This window comes from Abramis brama, assembly GCF_963993115.1.
Source record: "Abramis brama genome assembly, chromosome: 13".
Classification (NCBI taxonomy): domain Eukaryota; kingdom Metazoa; phylum Chordata; class Actinopteri; order Cypriniformes; family Leuciscidae; genus Abramis; species Abramis brama.
Genome location: NC_139975.1, coordinates 36,913,906 through 36,927,644, shown reverse-complemented (window position 1 = coordinate 36,927,644; position 13,739 = coordinate 36,913,906). Strand labels below are relative to the sequence as shown.

Sequence of the window (13,739 nt, the reverse complement as noted above, 5' to 3'; positions counted from 1 at the left end):
ATATCGGCTTCACGGTATATGACATGTTTATATATATCTAATTTCTTCAAGCATGACTGGGTGTTAAACACATTTTCTACTGAGTGAGAGAGGAAGTACTGCAGTAGATTGGCTTAGAACGCCCTATTTTCCTGTCATGAGTGAATATTGTAGAAGAAATCACACTGGTATTAATACAGGTTTGGCCACACACAGAGATGCGGTTTACAAAGAGGCTCATAAACACTGCTTTATCAGGAGAGATGAAGAAAGATTAAATGACAATAACTTCGAAACTTTTCTAAAGACCGTCAGTTCCCTTCAGATACATTCATATAAAAACTCCCGCGCCGCGTTTAGACTGTGAAACGTGCAGTGCTCATGTTTATGCAACGATGTCAAATAGATTTTCCAAAAGGCAGTGTTGATATTGTGAACCAGTGTATGGGAAACACTGTAATATAATTTAACAGCTCTCAGTTATAGTTTAACCTCTCCATCTTCACCGTCAGGCTCAGTAACACACACACACACACACACACACACACACACACATCACCAGTGCAACAGTGAAAAGACCTTCTCAAACAGTGGCGCATTCCCAGTGGTGTTTAAGCCACACACACCAGTATTGCAGATTATTAAAAATTAATATCTTAACAAACAAATAAACACCGTTATTCGGTATGAACCGGTATACCGCCCAGCGCTGCTAGACATGGGATGTGGACGCATCTGTTCCTGAGCAGCTCTGAGTGATGGACCCAGTCTGAGGCTAGGAGGAAACACTCCTCTGTTTTTCCACTCGCCAGAGAAGCTCAGGGTGACGCGAGCTTCCCGTCTCTGAGGTCAACACAAGCAGCCTTTTGTTTCTAGTCAACAAACAAGCCCACCTGATTTGCAAGTGTGTGTATTGATAGACTCATTTGAATGGCAGAAGCACAGTATGGTTAGTGTGTGGTGAGGTGGCTGTTACACACAGGGTTCTTCATCTGCGAGTCTGTGTTTGGAGACAGGCTGTAGAGAAGCTTGTAAAACATATAAGTGTGGGGAATAGGTTTGGAAAGCAGACAAGCCCACAGTAAGGGACTTGCCTCGTCAGAAATGATGTGCTCTGGGTTTAGTGTAGAAGCTTATGAAATTGAGTTAGAAATATTGATCAGAATGAAATGAAAATCCACTCTGTCTACTTTCCAAATCCATGTCATGGATCTTATTGTGAACGCCAGTTATAGTTTTGACCTCATAATTAATTTTTATTTAGAGTCATAACTGGATGCTCCAGTGACGCGTCAGGCTTCTCTCTTGTGACGAATGGAGGTTTTCTCCAGTCATTTATTCCTCTTAAACTTCAGCTTAAGCTCACCTTCAGTCCACATCTCAACTAGAGCTCGACCGATAGTGGACTTTAACCGGTTATCAGCCCGTGTGGACCAACCTCGTTATCGGAACCGGTAATCAACTGATAGCTTTTAAAACGGATACTAAATGAAAACAAACATAACACATAAAATAGTGCTGAACTTCATTACGAAACTTGAAAAATGGTGCTGAACCATGAAAATGCTCTCTTTTTTAAAATATTTTATTTAAAAAAAAATATATATTAATTATACATCGAACATTCATGTTAGCTCATCGTGCATGTTAATGTTACAACTTTAAAATGTAGAAATGTATTAGTAAATAATGAAATCAACAAATGAACAAAACTTGTATTAACCGTAGTTAATGTTACAGATGGACTCCAATTGTAAAGTGTTATTATTCCCTATAAATCCAAACAGTCTTTAAAGATGTCCATCTACACAAAGGCCATGGCACTGAAATTAGACCCAAATGTATGTTATATGTATACTCTCACTAGCTGCATTTCCATTACAGATTTGCGCAACTTTTGTGATATTTTATAAATGTAGATAAAAAAACTATTGCGAAATGACAGCATTTCTATTAAACGATGCTATGCGACTAAAACGTCGTCTTTTTTTTCTTTCTCCGGATAAGTCATTCCAGAAATCATGGCGACGGATGTTAGCAGGTTTACGTATATCTCAGCCACCGCACTAGCCGTTATAGGCCTTTATCGCAACCCAATAGAGCGCCGGAAGCAGTGTACTGCGTTCACCATGGCTGCCTGTTAATGATCACGGGACTACTTCGCTCTCGATCTCCCAAAAGTTTCTTTTTTTTAGTTTTCTTGATTCCATTTTAATGGTTTAATTAAATTGTTATAACCAATTATTTAAAATGTAATGATTTAAGCAAAACTTTCTTCAAAGGTTAAACCAAACCTTTATTTTGACGGGTTGCTGTGTTTTATGATATGACAATAGTTTTTCTCAAATGAAGCTAAAATGCTGCTGAAGTGACTCAGAGCGGCTGTGTTGATGAAGTGCATTAATGTCCTCATATAGGCTGAAAACATCACGAGCGTCATGCATGCCTCAGTGTGTGTGTGGTAAATGAAACGGCGCGTCTGTGCCATTCATTCACAGAGACACACAGAACATGCATGATTCCTATTTAAATGGTCTTTATGCGGTTTAATATTGACAGACACTGGTCTACACTCACCTAAAGGATTATTAGGAACACCTGTTCAATTTCTCATTAATGCAATTATCTAATCAACCAATCACATGGCAGTTGCTTCAATGCATTTAGGGGTGTGGTCCTGGTCAAGACAATCTCCTGAACTCCAAACTGAATGTCAGAATGGGAAAGAAAGGTGATTTAAGCAATTTTGAGCGTGGCATGGTTGTTGGTGCCAGACGGGCCGGTCTGAGTATTTCACAATCTGCTCAGTTACTGGGATTTTCACGCACAACCATTTCTAGGGTTTACAAAGAATGGTGTGAAAAGGGAAAAACATCCAGTATGCGGCAGTCCTGTGGGCGAAAATGCCTTGTTGATGCTAGAGGTCAGAGGAGAATGGGCCGACTGATTCAAGCTGATAGAAGAGCAACTTTGACTGAAATAACCACTCGTTACAACCGAGGTATGCAGCAAAGCATTTGTGAAGCCACAACACGCACAACCTTGAGGCGGATGGGCTACAACAGCAGAAGACCCCACCGGGTACCACTCATCTCCACTACAAATAGGAAAAAGAGGCTACAATTTGCACGAGCTCACCAAAATTGGACAGTTGAAGACTGGAAAAATGTTGCCTGGTCTGATGAGTCTCGATTTCTGTTGAGACATTCAGATGGTAGAGTCAGAATTTGGCGTAAACAGAATGAGAACATGGATCCATCATGCCTTGTTACCACTGTGCAGGCTGGTGGTGGTGGTGTAATGGTGTGGGGGATGTTTTCTTGGCACACTTTAGGCCCCTTAGTGCCAATTGGGCATCGTTTAAATGCCACGGCCTACCTGAGCATTGTTTCTGACCATGTCCATCCCTTTATGACCACCATGTACCCATCCTCTGATGGCTACTTCCAGCAGGATAATGCACCATGTCACAAAGCTCGAATCATTTCAAAATGGTTTCTTGAACATGACAATGAGTTCACTGTACTAAAATGGCCCCCACAGTCACCAGATCTCAACCCAATAGAGCATCTTTGGGATGTGGTGGAACGGGAGCTTCGTGCCCTGGATGTGCATCCCACAAATCTCCATCAACTGCAAGATGCTATCCTATCAATATGGGCCAACATTTCTAAAGAATGCTTTCAGCACCTTGTTGAATCAATGCCATGTAGAATTAAGGCAGTTCTGAAGGCGAAAGGGGGTCAAACACAGTATTAGTATGGTGTTCCTAATAATCCTTTAGGTGAGTGTATATCGCAATTTTATTTAAGTTTACTGACCTTATTTTCATCTAAAGGTGTGACTAAGTAAACTAACCACCGGAAGTGCAAGTACACTGCTCAGCGATTTCGAACGTTCCGAACCAGGAAATGAGATAAAGGCCTATTGTTAATGGAAGGAGACGTAGGCGTGCGTCCAAGCTTTAATGGCAAGGAAGTCCTCTTCTACTGAGAGCGGCTCATATGAGGTGTTTCTGTGTTTCTCCCTCATTTCTGCTTCGAGCTCTTGATAAACTGAGGCATTTCTCTGTTGTTTAGAATCCAGTATTCCCGAGATACTTTTGTCTTTTATGAGTTTAATGAATAGCTCTATCTCGTATTCTGTCCAAACATGCGCGCCATCTATGTCAGGTGACCTGTAAATGTGAATAAACCATTTCCATTGCAGCCTTGCGAAATAGATTTATTTTTCGAAAAACTGCCTGAAGAATCACCTCATGAGAGCGTAAAAACTTTTTGGCGATATATGGGAGTTTTTGCGAAACTGACGCGGCTACTCTTTATTTGCTTCCATTTTCGAACACCTGATGATTAATCAAAATATGTTACAGTGATGATAAAGAACTGAAATCTAATGCTTGATGTGGTTTGTATGGTTCTGTCGGCTGCATGACGACACAGTTTGCCTTCTCACGTCACTAGCTTTAAATATGCCACTTCGCTGCTTAACCACTGCATAAAAGCGACCAGCCGGATATAAACAAATGCAGATAGATGTAACAATCGTTACAGTAAACACTAAGGTCGGACTTGTGTGTGTTTTTCGTCACATTATTTTACCCGCTTGCGCTACTAATGTTAGCGTCCTCTCAGACACACTGCTGTTCTCCACTAAGGCAGCATCTAGTCAACAAATGAACTGCTTATAATATGAAAACGCGTACAGTAGTGTACTGTACCGTTTCATGGTGTGTTTTGACACAGTGAAATGGTACAGTACACTACCGTACGTGATTTAAAAACTCTCACTAACGCCTAGTGGAGTTTGTTTTGACACTTCAGATGTGGATTTAAAACAAACCATGAAATGGTACAGTACACTACCGTACGTGATTTAAATCCACATCTGAAGTGTCAAAACAAACTCCACTAGGAGTTAGTGAGTTTTATTTCGCTCTCGAACTGCATAATGACAGCGAGCCCTTCTCAGCCGCTCCAGCATCGCACGCAACCCAAAAAATGATCGGTATGGATTGTTCCAGCAACCGGTTATCAGTCAAACCGATCAATCGCTCAACCTCTAATCTCAACAACCACTGCACTGACCCAAGTCCTGCCCTTGTTTCTGTTACACTTGCATCACAATACGGAAGAAAACATCCATGGCTACTTCAGTTGCTACTTTAATCTCTTTGAAAATTGAACAGATTAATCTTGCTTTCTTGTTTCTTGCTTTTCTTACTCCTGACAGTATAATAAGCCATAATAAAGGTCCAATGGAAGAAAAAAAAAGTGATATACCGTGAAACCGCCAGAATCTTTAAAAAACCGCCCAGCTCTACCACTCTGTTTATTTTCCAAATCCATGTCATAGATCTTATTGTGAACACCATTTACATTTTTGACCCTATTTTTGAACTGTACTTACCATTTATTACTTAAAGCTCACTTTTAAAGCAACGATCCGTTTAACCCGTACCTCTAATCTCAACATCCAGTCCTGCCCGACAGAGTTTCTGTTACACTTGATTCACAATCCAGAAGAAAACATGCATGGCTACTTCAGTTGCAACTGTAATCTCTTTGAAAATGAAACCGATTAAATCTGGCCTTCTCTTCTGATCATGATTGTGCTCTACTCTGTTTCCAGGTGCATCTCAACCGATAGGAAATGTCAACTCTCTGAGCGGCGCCGCCCCCGGGACGCAGCGGATGTTCTCTCAGACGCAAAGCATGATGGGAATGGGGAACGCAGTCCCGAGCACCGGCCCGTCTCCGGCCGCCAGTCAAGCAGACATGAATCTTCAGTCCTGCGCGGGCGGCCTCGACGTGCAGCAAGTGCTCTACGGGAACATGCCCATGCACCCCAACCACCCCAGCCAGCAGAGGGCGCAGGTGTCCAACATGTCCAACGCGTACCGGCAGAGCGTGCTAGCGGCGCAGCAACAGCAAGCGCACCTTAAGAGCCAGCCCAATGCTGCCATGATGAAGCAGCAGCAGCAGCAACTAGCACGTCTTCCCAATAGCATTCCCAACGCCATGGCTAATGCTATGCCCACCGGTCTCCAGGGTGCCTTGCCCACTCAAGCCCAGTCCTGGCAAACACAGGCTTCCCAGCAGCACCCAGTTCTCCAGCCCGGCTTCCACATGCAGGCCAGGCTATCCAAGCTTCCCAACAACGCCCCGTTCCCTCAGGGTGGCATGGGAAGCGGTGGGGCGGGTCGCATGAACCCTGCACAAATGATGCCCAATATGAACCAACAGCGGACAAATCTGCCCCAGCAGCAGACGCCCCAGCAGGGGCAGGTGCCGACTCAACCCCAGCAGGTTCTGCCGGACCTGGGGCCCTTCAGCCAGACGCAGGCCGGACCCAACCGCACCACAGCACTGCAGTGCAATCAGGCCTACCAGCTCAACAGATCAGCCAATCAGCAGCTCCAGTTCAGCTACAACAGCCAATCAGGAGCCGGCTTATCCGGGTTCCCTGCGGAGACCGATCTGGTGGACTCGCTGCTGAAGAACCAGTCGACCCAAGAGTGGATGGACGATATCGACGAGCTGTTGGCCAGTCACCAGTGAGGGGAAGACGTGAAACGGATCATATCTGCTGTGTTTGTGTTCTGGATTGAGTTTGTAAATGAATGACAGAAGGAGCCGCCGCCGCCACGAGCGCTCTACTACTGAACCTGTGGCTCAGTAAAACCACTGAACTATCTCACCGTGAGTGTCCGCTTGCGTTCAGCCGTCGGTACGGTTGTGTTGACTGTAGGCGTGTCTTCCCATGCTCCCACAGGCCTTACATTTGCACTCTTGAAGATGCACAATATGTGATTTACAGTGAAAGAGTCTAAAGCAATAGTTCACACGATAATGTCATGTATTCGCACTCAGTGTCGGTCCGAAAGTCGTGAGACTGTGAACGGACGGTCCAGTCCTGCTCCTGGAGGGCCATCTGTAAAAACGGGTCAATCCAAAATGAGCGTTTAATGTTGATTCATTAGTTGTAACTGCTTTTGTGAGGAGTAGCTTATCAATTAGAGGCCGTTTGCACACTGTTTTCAATTAAAATGGAAACGTATTTGTGCATTTTCGGCTGGTTATTTACACCACAACGGTTTTTGAGGGCCTGAGAATGCAAACTTTTGAGATCGGATCCTTTGAGTGCTGAAGCCTCCATTGGCATCCATTCATACAGACGTGGCCCTTCAGAGCAGGATCAGGACACTGTGTGTGTGATCATAGTTCCACTGGAGACCCGGAGGCATACGAGGAGTTCGGGAAGACATTAGGGAATCAACAGTGTCAGAACTCTTCTTTAGTTGCGTTGAGTACACGGTTTATGCTCCACATGGATCGACTAAATATAGAAAGTAGATGTTTGCTCAAGTCGTGATGGCTTGAAGGAGTATAGATGAGACTAATAGTGAAGAACATTTGAACTGATAAACTCTACAGTTCTCCAGTGAAAGTGGAGATCTATCTCATCATTACACTTTCTCATGTTACACTACACTTTTAATATTATTATTTTTTTCTGAAGATGAGTTTGAAAGACCTGTAGTTGTAGACTTCTGTGTTGGGAAGAGGGGTGATGTTCCTGTTTGTTTTCTCCCGACTGCGTTGCCTGAACTCTCACTTCATCCCGGATTCTGTGACAGGATTTCATGTATATTTATATATATATATTTTTTGTATGTATGCAGTTTCTATTGTTCAGGAGAAGATAGATCTTATTTTTATATGTACATTGTTGCAAATTTTTGTAAGTATTTTATACTTTTTATTATGGTTCTCTGTAAAACAAGAGTATTATGTAAATATAGTTCTCTAGAAATGAGCTTGTTTGGTGTGTTTATTTAGTGTTTTATGCGTGTCTTGAATCATTTGTGCATTTTAACCCTCTGGTGATGTTTGCGTGTCGGTCAAAAATGACCGAATTTTTATGATAAAATTAATGAGCTATATTTTAGTTCGATAATGGTTTTATTTTATTTAATATTTTGTATTGTTAGGGGATCTTATGGTAGTAAATTATATTTTCACTGTATTTATAATCCATTTATTCACTTTTTAAGCATAGACCTGAAAATTAAATTTCCTGTGTTAAATCTTGAATGCTTCAGAGCACAGACTTCAGTTTGATCTCCTTTCAAACACGACACTCGGCAAATTATTGAAGTGAAAAGTGTAAAAAAAAAAATAAAAAAAAAAAGTAGAGAATTTTACGTTTATTGTTATTAAAAATGCACAAAAATACTATTTTAATTTTTTACATGAAATACAGATTTTCAAAATCACGTTTTTCTCTAAAACTGCAAGAAAATCAAAGCCATAAATCTAAACAAGTGGTGCTCCAGATGTGAGTCTCATATCTCAGTAAATGAGCTTTCAGTGAGAGTGTGTTTGGGAGACACATCTTCTGTTCACACAGCAAGAGCCAAAACCTTTACCAAGTTTAGTACCAATCAAGATTGTCTGATCAAGTAAAAAAGTTTGAACTTTTTTTTTTTGTGTAAACCTACACTGAAAAAAATTTGGAGTAGGATTTACTTGAAAAAAGCTAGGCAACTTTTTCCACTCAGAAAATGCTAGTAAATTTACAAAGATTTGCCAAGTAAAAACCTAAACATATTTATCAGTAGCTTTAATTAGAAATCTTTACGTTAAATTTACTTGGAATATGGAATTAAAGGAGCTGTATGTAAGAAATGTATTTCAATTAATCATAAAATGGCCCTGATATGTCACTAGACATTAAGAAATCATGTTCATTTCAAATACTTATATCACTGACAACAGTAGTCCGGCCAGGATATTGTCATTTAAAAAGTGAAGTTGCAGCCCTCAACTGATGTTGATGTTGTCATGTTGTGTTTTGGCCTGAAGCGCCACCCTCCACCTATCTACCAATCACGAAGTCAGTAGTGTTTCGGCATCCGGGTTGCCAGCTCTGCTCTAGTTTCCACAGCTGCAGCTACAAACGTTCCTGCTGGATCCTGCAGCCTATCTGGCAACCTCAAGTCAGGGGGAGGGGGGAGGGGATACACCGCTCTACAGTAATTTGAAAGTGATTGCAGTACCAGTTTTGGCCACAATCTTACATACGGCTCCTTTAAGTAAACTTTACTTAACCTAGTTAAGTGAAAGTAACAAAGAAAATAAGTCATTTTAACTTGGCTAGTTAAAGGTTGATTAATATCGATTTAGTTGAAATTTCCTTTGCATTACATTTGACTCAAACAATAATATTGAATTATACCAATCATTTATAGTATGTGCTTTACTTAGATTATCTAAGTAATTTATACTACATCATGTCAGATGTTAAGCATCATGTGAATGCAAAGACCTCAATACTTGGTAGACAATACACAATGACGGTAACATTTGATGGATAATTTTTGTGTTTGAATGTGTCATTTTGAGCAGAAAATTTACTCGAAATGTCACAAAATGGCAAGTTACTAATCCTGACAACAAAAGCAATGATAAAACAGTGTAAATACAGCTGGAAACCAGTGAAAAATGAACCTCATTAATTATTCAAGGTCCAGTGCATGATGGGAACCCCAGTATCAGAAAAGTTGAGTAATTTTTACTTAATTTTATTGAGTTGATATTTACGCTTTCATTTCTACTCGCTTGAATTAAGTACTGATATGGAATTTACTTCTCTTCTAAGTTTTTTTAATTCTTGCCTGAACTAACTTTTTCATGTAAATTACATTGGGGTTTTTTCAGTAGTATTTACTTCACCAAAAAATCATTTTTTACAGTGTAGTTTTGACTAGAGGTTTAGGAAAGCATACTCATGTAAATGTGCGTCCTGCATAAAAGCCATCCATGGGATAGGGAGGACTGATTTGCACTGAACCCAGACAGCAACATGGTGTCGGTCCAGATCCGGCCCACATCTGGGCCGTGTGGAATCCAGGTGTACCGGATGTGGGCCGGATCTGGACCGAAACTCTAATGCTGTCTGGGAAGGAAAGCACAGGCTTCTTGGATTCTTAACTGTGGGTATCACAATTTTTTGTGACGCATTGTGTAAAAAATATTTCCAAAGATAAATTATACGTTTTGCTAAATTTTAAAATGCTTTGAAGTCCTGTTTTAACTATGCTTGTTCACATACACAATGTTGTTGTTTTGGTGTCAGAATACTATTATAGCCTAGGGGAGCACGGGGCTAGTTGTCACACGCTTGTTTTAAATACTTCCGCACATGCTTGGATGACGAAACTTTGTGTATTTACTAGTTGCCATATCAACACTATATACAGGGGTTTAAGATTTAATGTTAAACGTAAAGCGTTGTTTTTATTTGCTAAACAGCAGAAATGTGATTTTAGTTTTTTTCAAGAAGTTCATTCAACGCCTAAAGATGTACATTTCTGGAAAGCTCAAAGGGGTAATGATGTTTGGTTTGCTCATGGGTCTGAGCGTACAGCTGGTGTTGCAATTCTAAAAAACAAATTTTCTGGGGACATTTTATTTTCTGAGGGGATTCCCTTGGCCATTTCATTATTTTAATTATTAAACTAGATCTGGTGTCTATAATTATTATAAATTTTTATGGGTACAATTCTAAAATTGAAAATGATGCTCTACTCAAAAAGTTAGAGAGTCGTATTACACACTGTTTATCTAAATTCCCAAATTCACTTGTTATTATAGGAGGAGATTTTAATATCACCTTAGACCAGTGGTTCCCAAACCTGTCCTGCCGGCACCCCAACACTGCACATTTTCTTTGTCTCCCTAATCAAACACACCTGATTCAACTCATCAGCTCATTATCACATGGGTTGGGGTGCCGGCAGGACAGGTTTGGGAACCACTGCCTTAGACAACTCCCTTGACCGATGGCCACCTCGTAGTGTAAATGATCATAACTCCACACTAAAGGCCTTTATGCAGAAGTTTAGTGTAATAGATATTTGGAGAGAGAAATTCCCTGGTATTAATTCTTTCACGTGGAATAATAAGGCATGTACCGTTATGTCTCGTATTGACTGCTGGTTAACTCCGTGCAATTTACATAAAGAAGATATCTCTGTCAATATTCTTCCCACGCCATTAACCGATCATAATGTCTATCAACATTTCTTTACATTCCTCTCCTTCCTCCAGCTATCATAACTCTTATTGGAAGCTCAATAAGTCATTATTGGAACATGAATTTGTTAAGGTGACCATTCGCAGTTTGATTGCACAATATTGGAATATAGCTCAAATTAGTAATAATTATTGCACCAATTGGGAGTTATTTAAATTTGAAGCTTGTAAATTTCTTAGACAATTTGGTAGTTTTTTATCTAAAGCTAAAAAACTTGAAGAGGAGATGATCATTTCTAAAATTACGTCTTTTACTCATAAATCTCCTCCAAATTTGTCAGATAGTGAATATCTTGAGTTATACACGCTTCAAAGCCAATTAGATGATATTTCTAAAAGGAAGGCAGAGGGGGCTTTCATTAGATCTAGACAGAGATGGTTAGAAAAAGGTGAGCAGAATTCAGCATATTTCTTTCAATTTGAAAAATTCCATGCAAAAACAAATACAATTTTGCATTTGAATATTAATGGTACGATAACACATGATTCAAAGGTGATTGCAGATTACTGTTCAACCTTTTATAGCACTCTTTATAAATCAGGATTTAATGAAAATTACTCCTCTGTTTTTATAGATAGTCTTACTAATTCGAAAACTATAAATGAAGATCAAAAAGAAAACTGTGATAGTTCTATATGTATAAAAGAAGTCCTTCAAGCTATTGCAGAGCTTAGATTAAATAAATCCCCTGGTGTAGATGGGTTAAACTCTGAACTCTATAAAACCTTTTCAGAAGAACTTGCTCCTTTTCTATTAAATCTTTTCTTACAGTCTATTGAATATGGTAAACTCCCGCCTACTCTGACTCAAGGCCTAATTATCTTAATTCCCAAACCAAAACACTTTAATTTTAGACAATTGGAGACCAATTTCCCTACTTAATAATGATTATAAAATGTTAGCCTCTATATTAGCTTCTAGAATTAAGACAACTTTGGATTTCATTATCGATGACACACAGTCAGGGTTTATGAGTAATAGACACATCTCGAATAATATTTGCTTGGTATTAGACCTTGTAGATTACCCACATCTATACCCAGACGAGAGTTTCATTCTTTTTTTAGACTTTCATAAGGCCTTCGACACTGTTGAACATCATTTCATATATTCAGCCCTAAACAAATTTGGTTTTGGTGATTTCTTTATTAATTCCGTTAAAACTTTATACTCTAATGCAAATTGTTCAATCAAACTGCGTAATGGCACCTCACCCAGATTTAATCTCAGTCGTGGTGTCAGACAGGGATGCCCTATTTCCCCATATTTATTTTTACTTTGTTCACAACTTCTTGCCGACCGTATTAAACAGAGCCCTTTAAGAGGTGTCACTGCTGCTGGCGGTGAAATAATTATTAGTCAATTAGCCGACGATACCACACTTTTTTTAAAAGATGTAGGAGAAATACCTTTAGCCCTCAAGATTATCCATACATTTTCAAAAGCTTCAGGACTTTACCTGAATTTAAATAAGTGTGAATTAATGTCTCTTAAAAACAGTAATCTTCTGTCAATTTGTAATATCCCCATTAAAGATGAAATCACATATTTAGGTATTAAGATTGTAAAGAATGAAGAGGAACGATATAAACTTAATTTTTCACCAGTCATTGACAAAACAAAACAAAATGAAATCAGTGGTTATTGAGAGACCTATCCTTGAGGGAGAGAGTACTGATCACAAAGGCATCTCGAGACTTACATATGCAGCGCTCTCCCTAGCAGTTAATGATAATACTTGTAAAATTATTGATAAAATGCTGTTTAACTTCTTATGGAAAAATAAAACCCATTATATAAAAAAATCTGTGGTTATGAACTCAACTGAAAATGGAGGCCTGAACTTCTTAGATTTTACCAGCCTTAATCACACCTTCAAAGTTAACTGGATTAAGCAATTCCTTAAAAACCAACATCTATCTGGAATATTATACCACACTTTATCTTTTCACAAGTTGGTGGTCTCCAGTTTATTTTGCTTTGTGACTACAGTATTACCAAGCTTCCTTTAAAACTTTCTAACTTTCATAAACAAATGCTTCTTTCCTGGAATTTAATCTATAAACACAATTTCTCTCCAAACAGATGTTTTATCTGGAACAATAAGCATATTCTGTATAAATCTAAATCTTTATTTCTTATGAAATGGTTTTGTAATTATATAGTTTTTGTTAGACAACTGTATAACAATGAAGGTCTTATGTTGACCTCTGAATTCCTTTCTAAATATAATATTCCAATTACTCCTAAGGACTTTGCTGTGGTTATGGATGCTGTTCCCTCTGGTCTAAACATGCTTCTTAAAAACACCTGTCCTCTGCTCTCTCCATACTCGCTGGATCCTGCTGATACTGAAGTAGGCCGTTCTGTTTCTCTCTTTCCTGTATGAAAAATAATAATCGTTGTGTACGGGCTTTGCTCCAAAGGGATATTGTCTCCAGACCTGCTATTATATCATTTTGGAATGGTTATGCTGATAATCTGTTATGGAATAATATCTGGAAACTTCCTCACAAATATTTAATCACAAACAAAATCAAAGAAATTTCACTTAAACTCATTTATAAATATTACCCATGTAATTATTATCTTGTGAACAGATTTAATTGTGATATTGATACAGTTTGTACATTTTGTGATCTACATGATGAAACATTTTA

General features: G+C 39.3%; 1 protein-coding gene across 1 annotated transcript in view; it reads left to right on the top strand.

Annotated features, from left to right (window-relative positions):
• maml1 (mastermind-like transcriptional coactivator 1) overlaps positions 1 to 7,797 on the top strand; it is a 37,150-nt gene extending 29,353 nt beyond the window's left edge. Inside the window, exon 5 of the mRNA XM_084132659.1 lies at positions 5,611 to 7,797. Within this exon, the coding sequence (XP_083988785.1) occupies positions 5,611 to 6,539 (929 nt within the window). The 3' untranslated portion in view covers positions 6,540 to 7,797. The remainder of the gene's footprint in view (positions 1 to 5,610) is intronic.
• Positions 7,798 to 13,739: the final 5,942 nt, after the last annotated feature.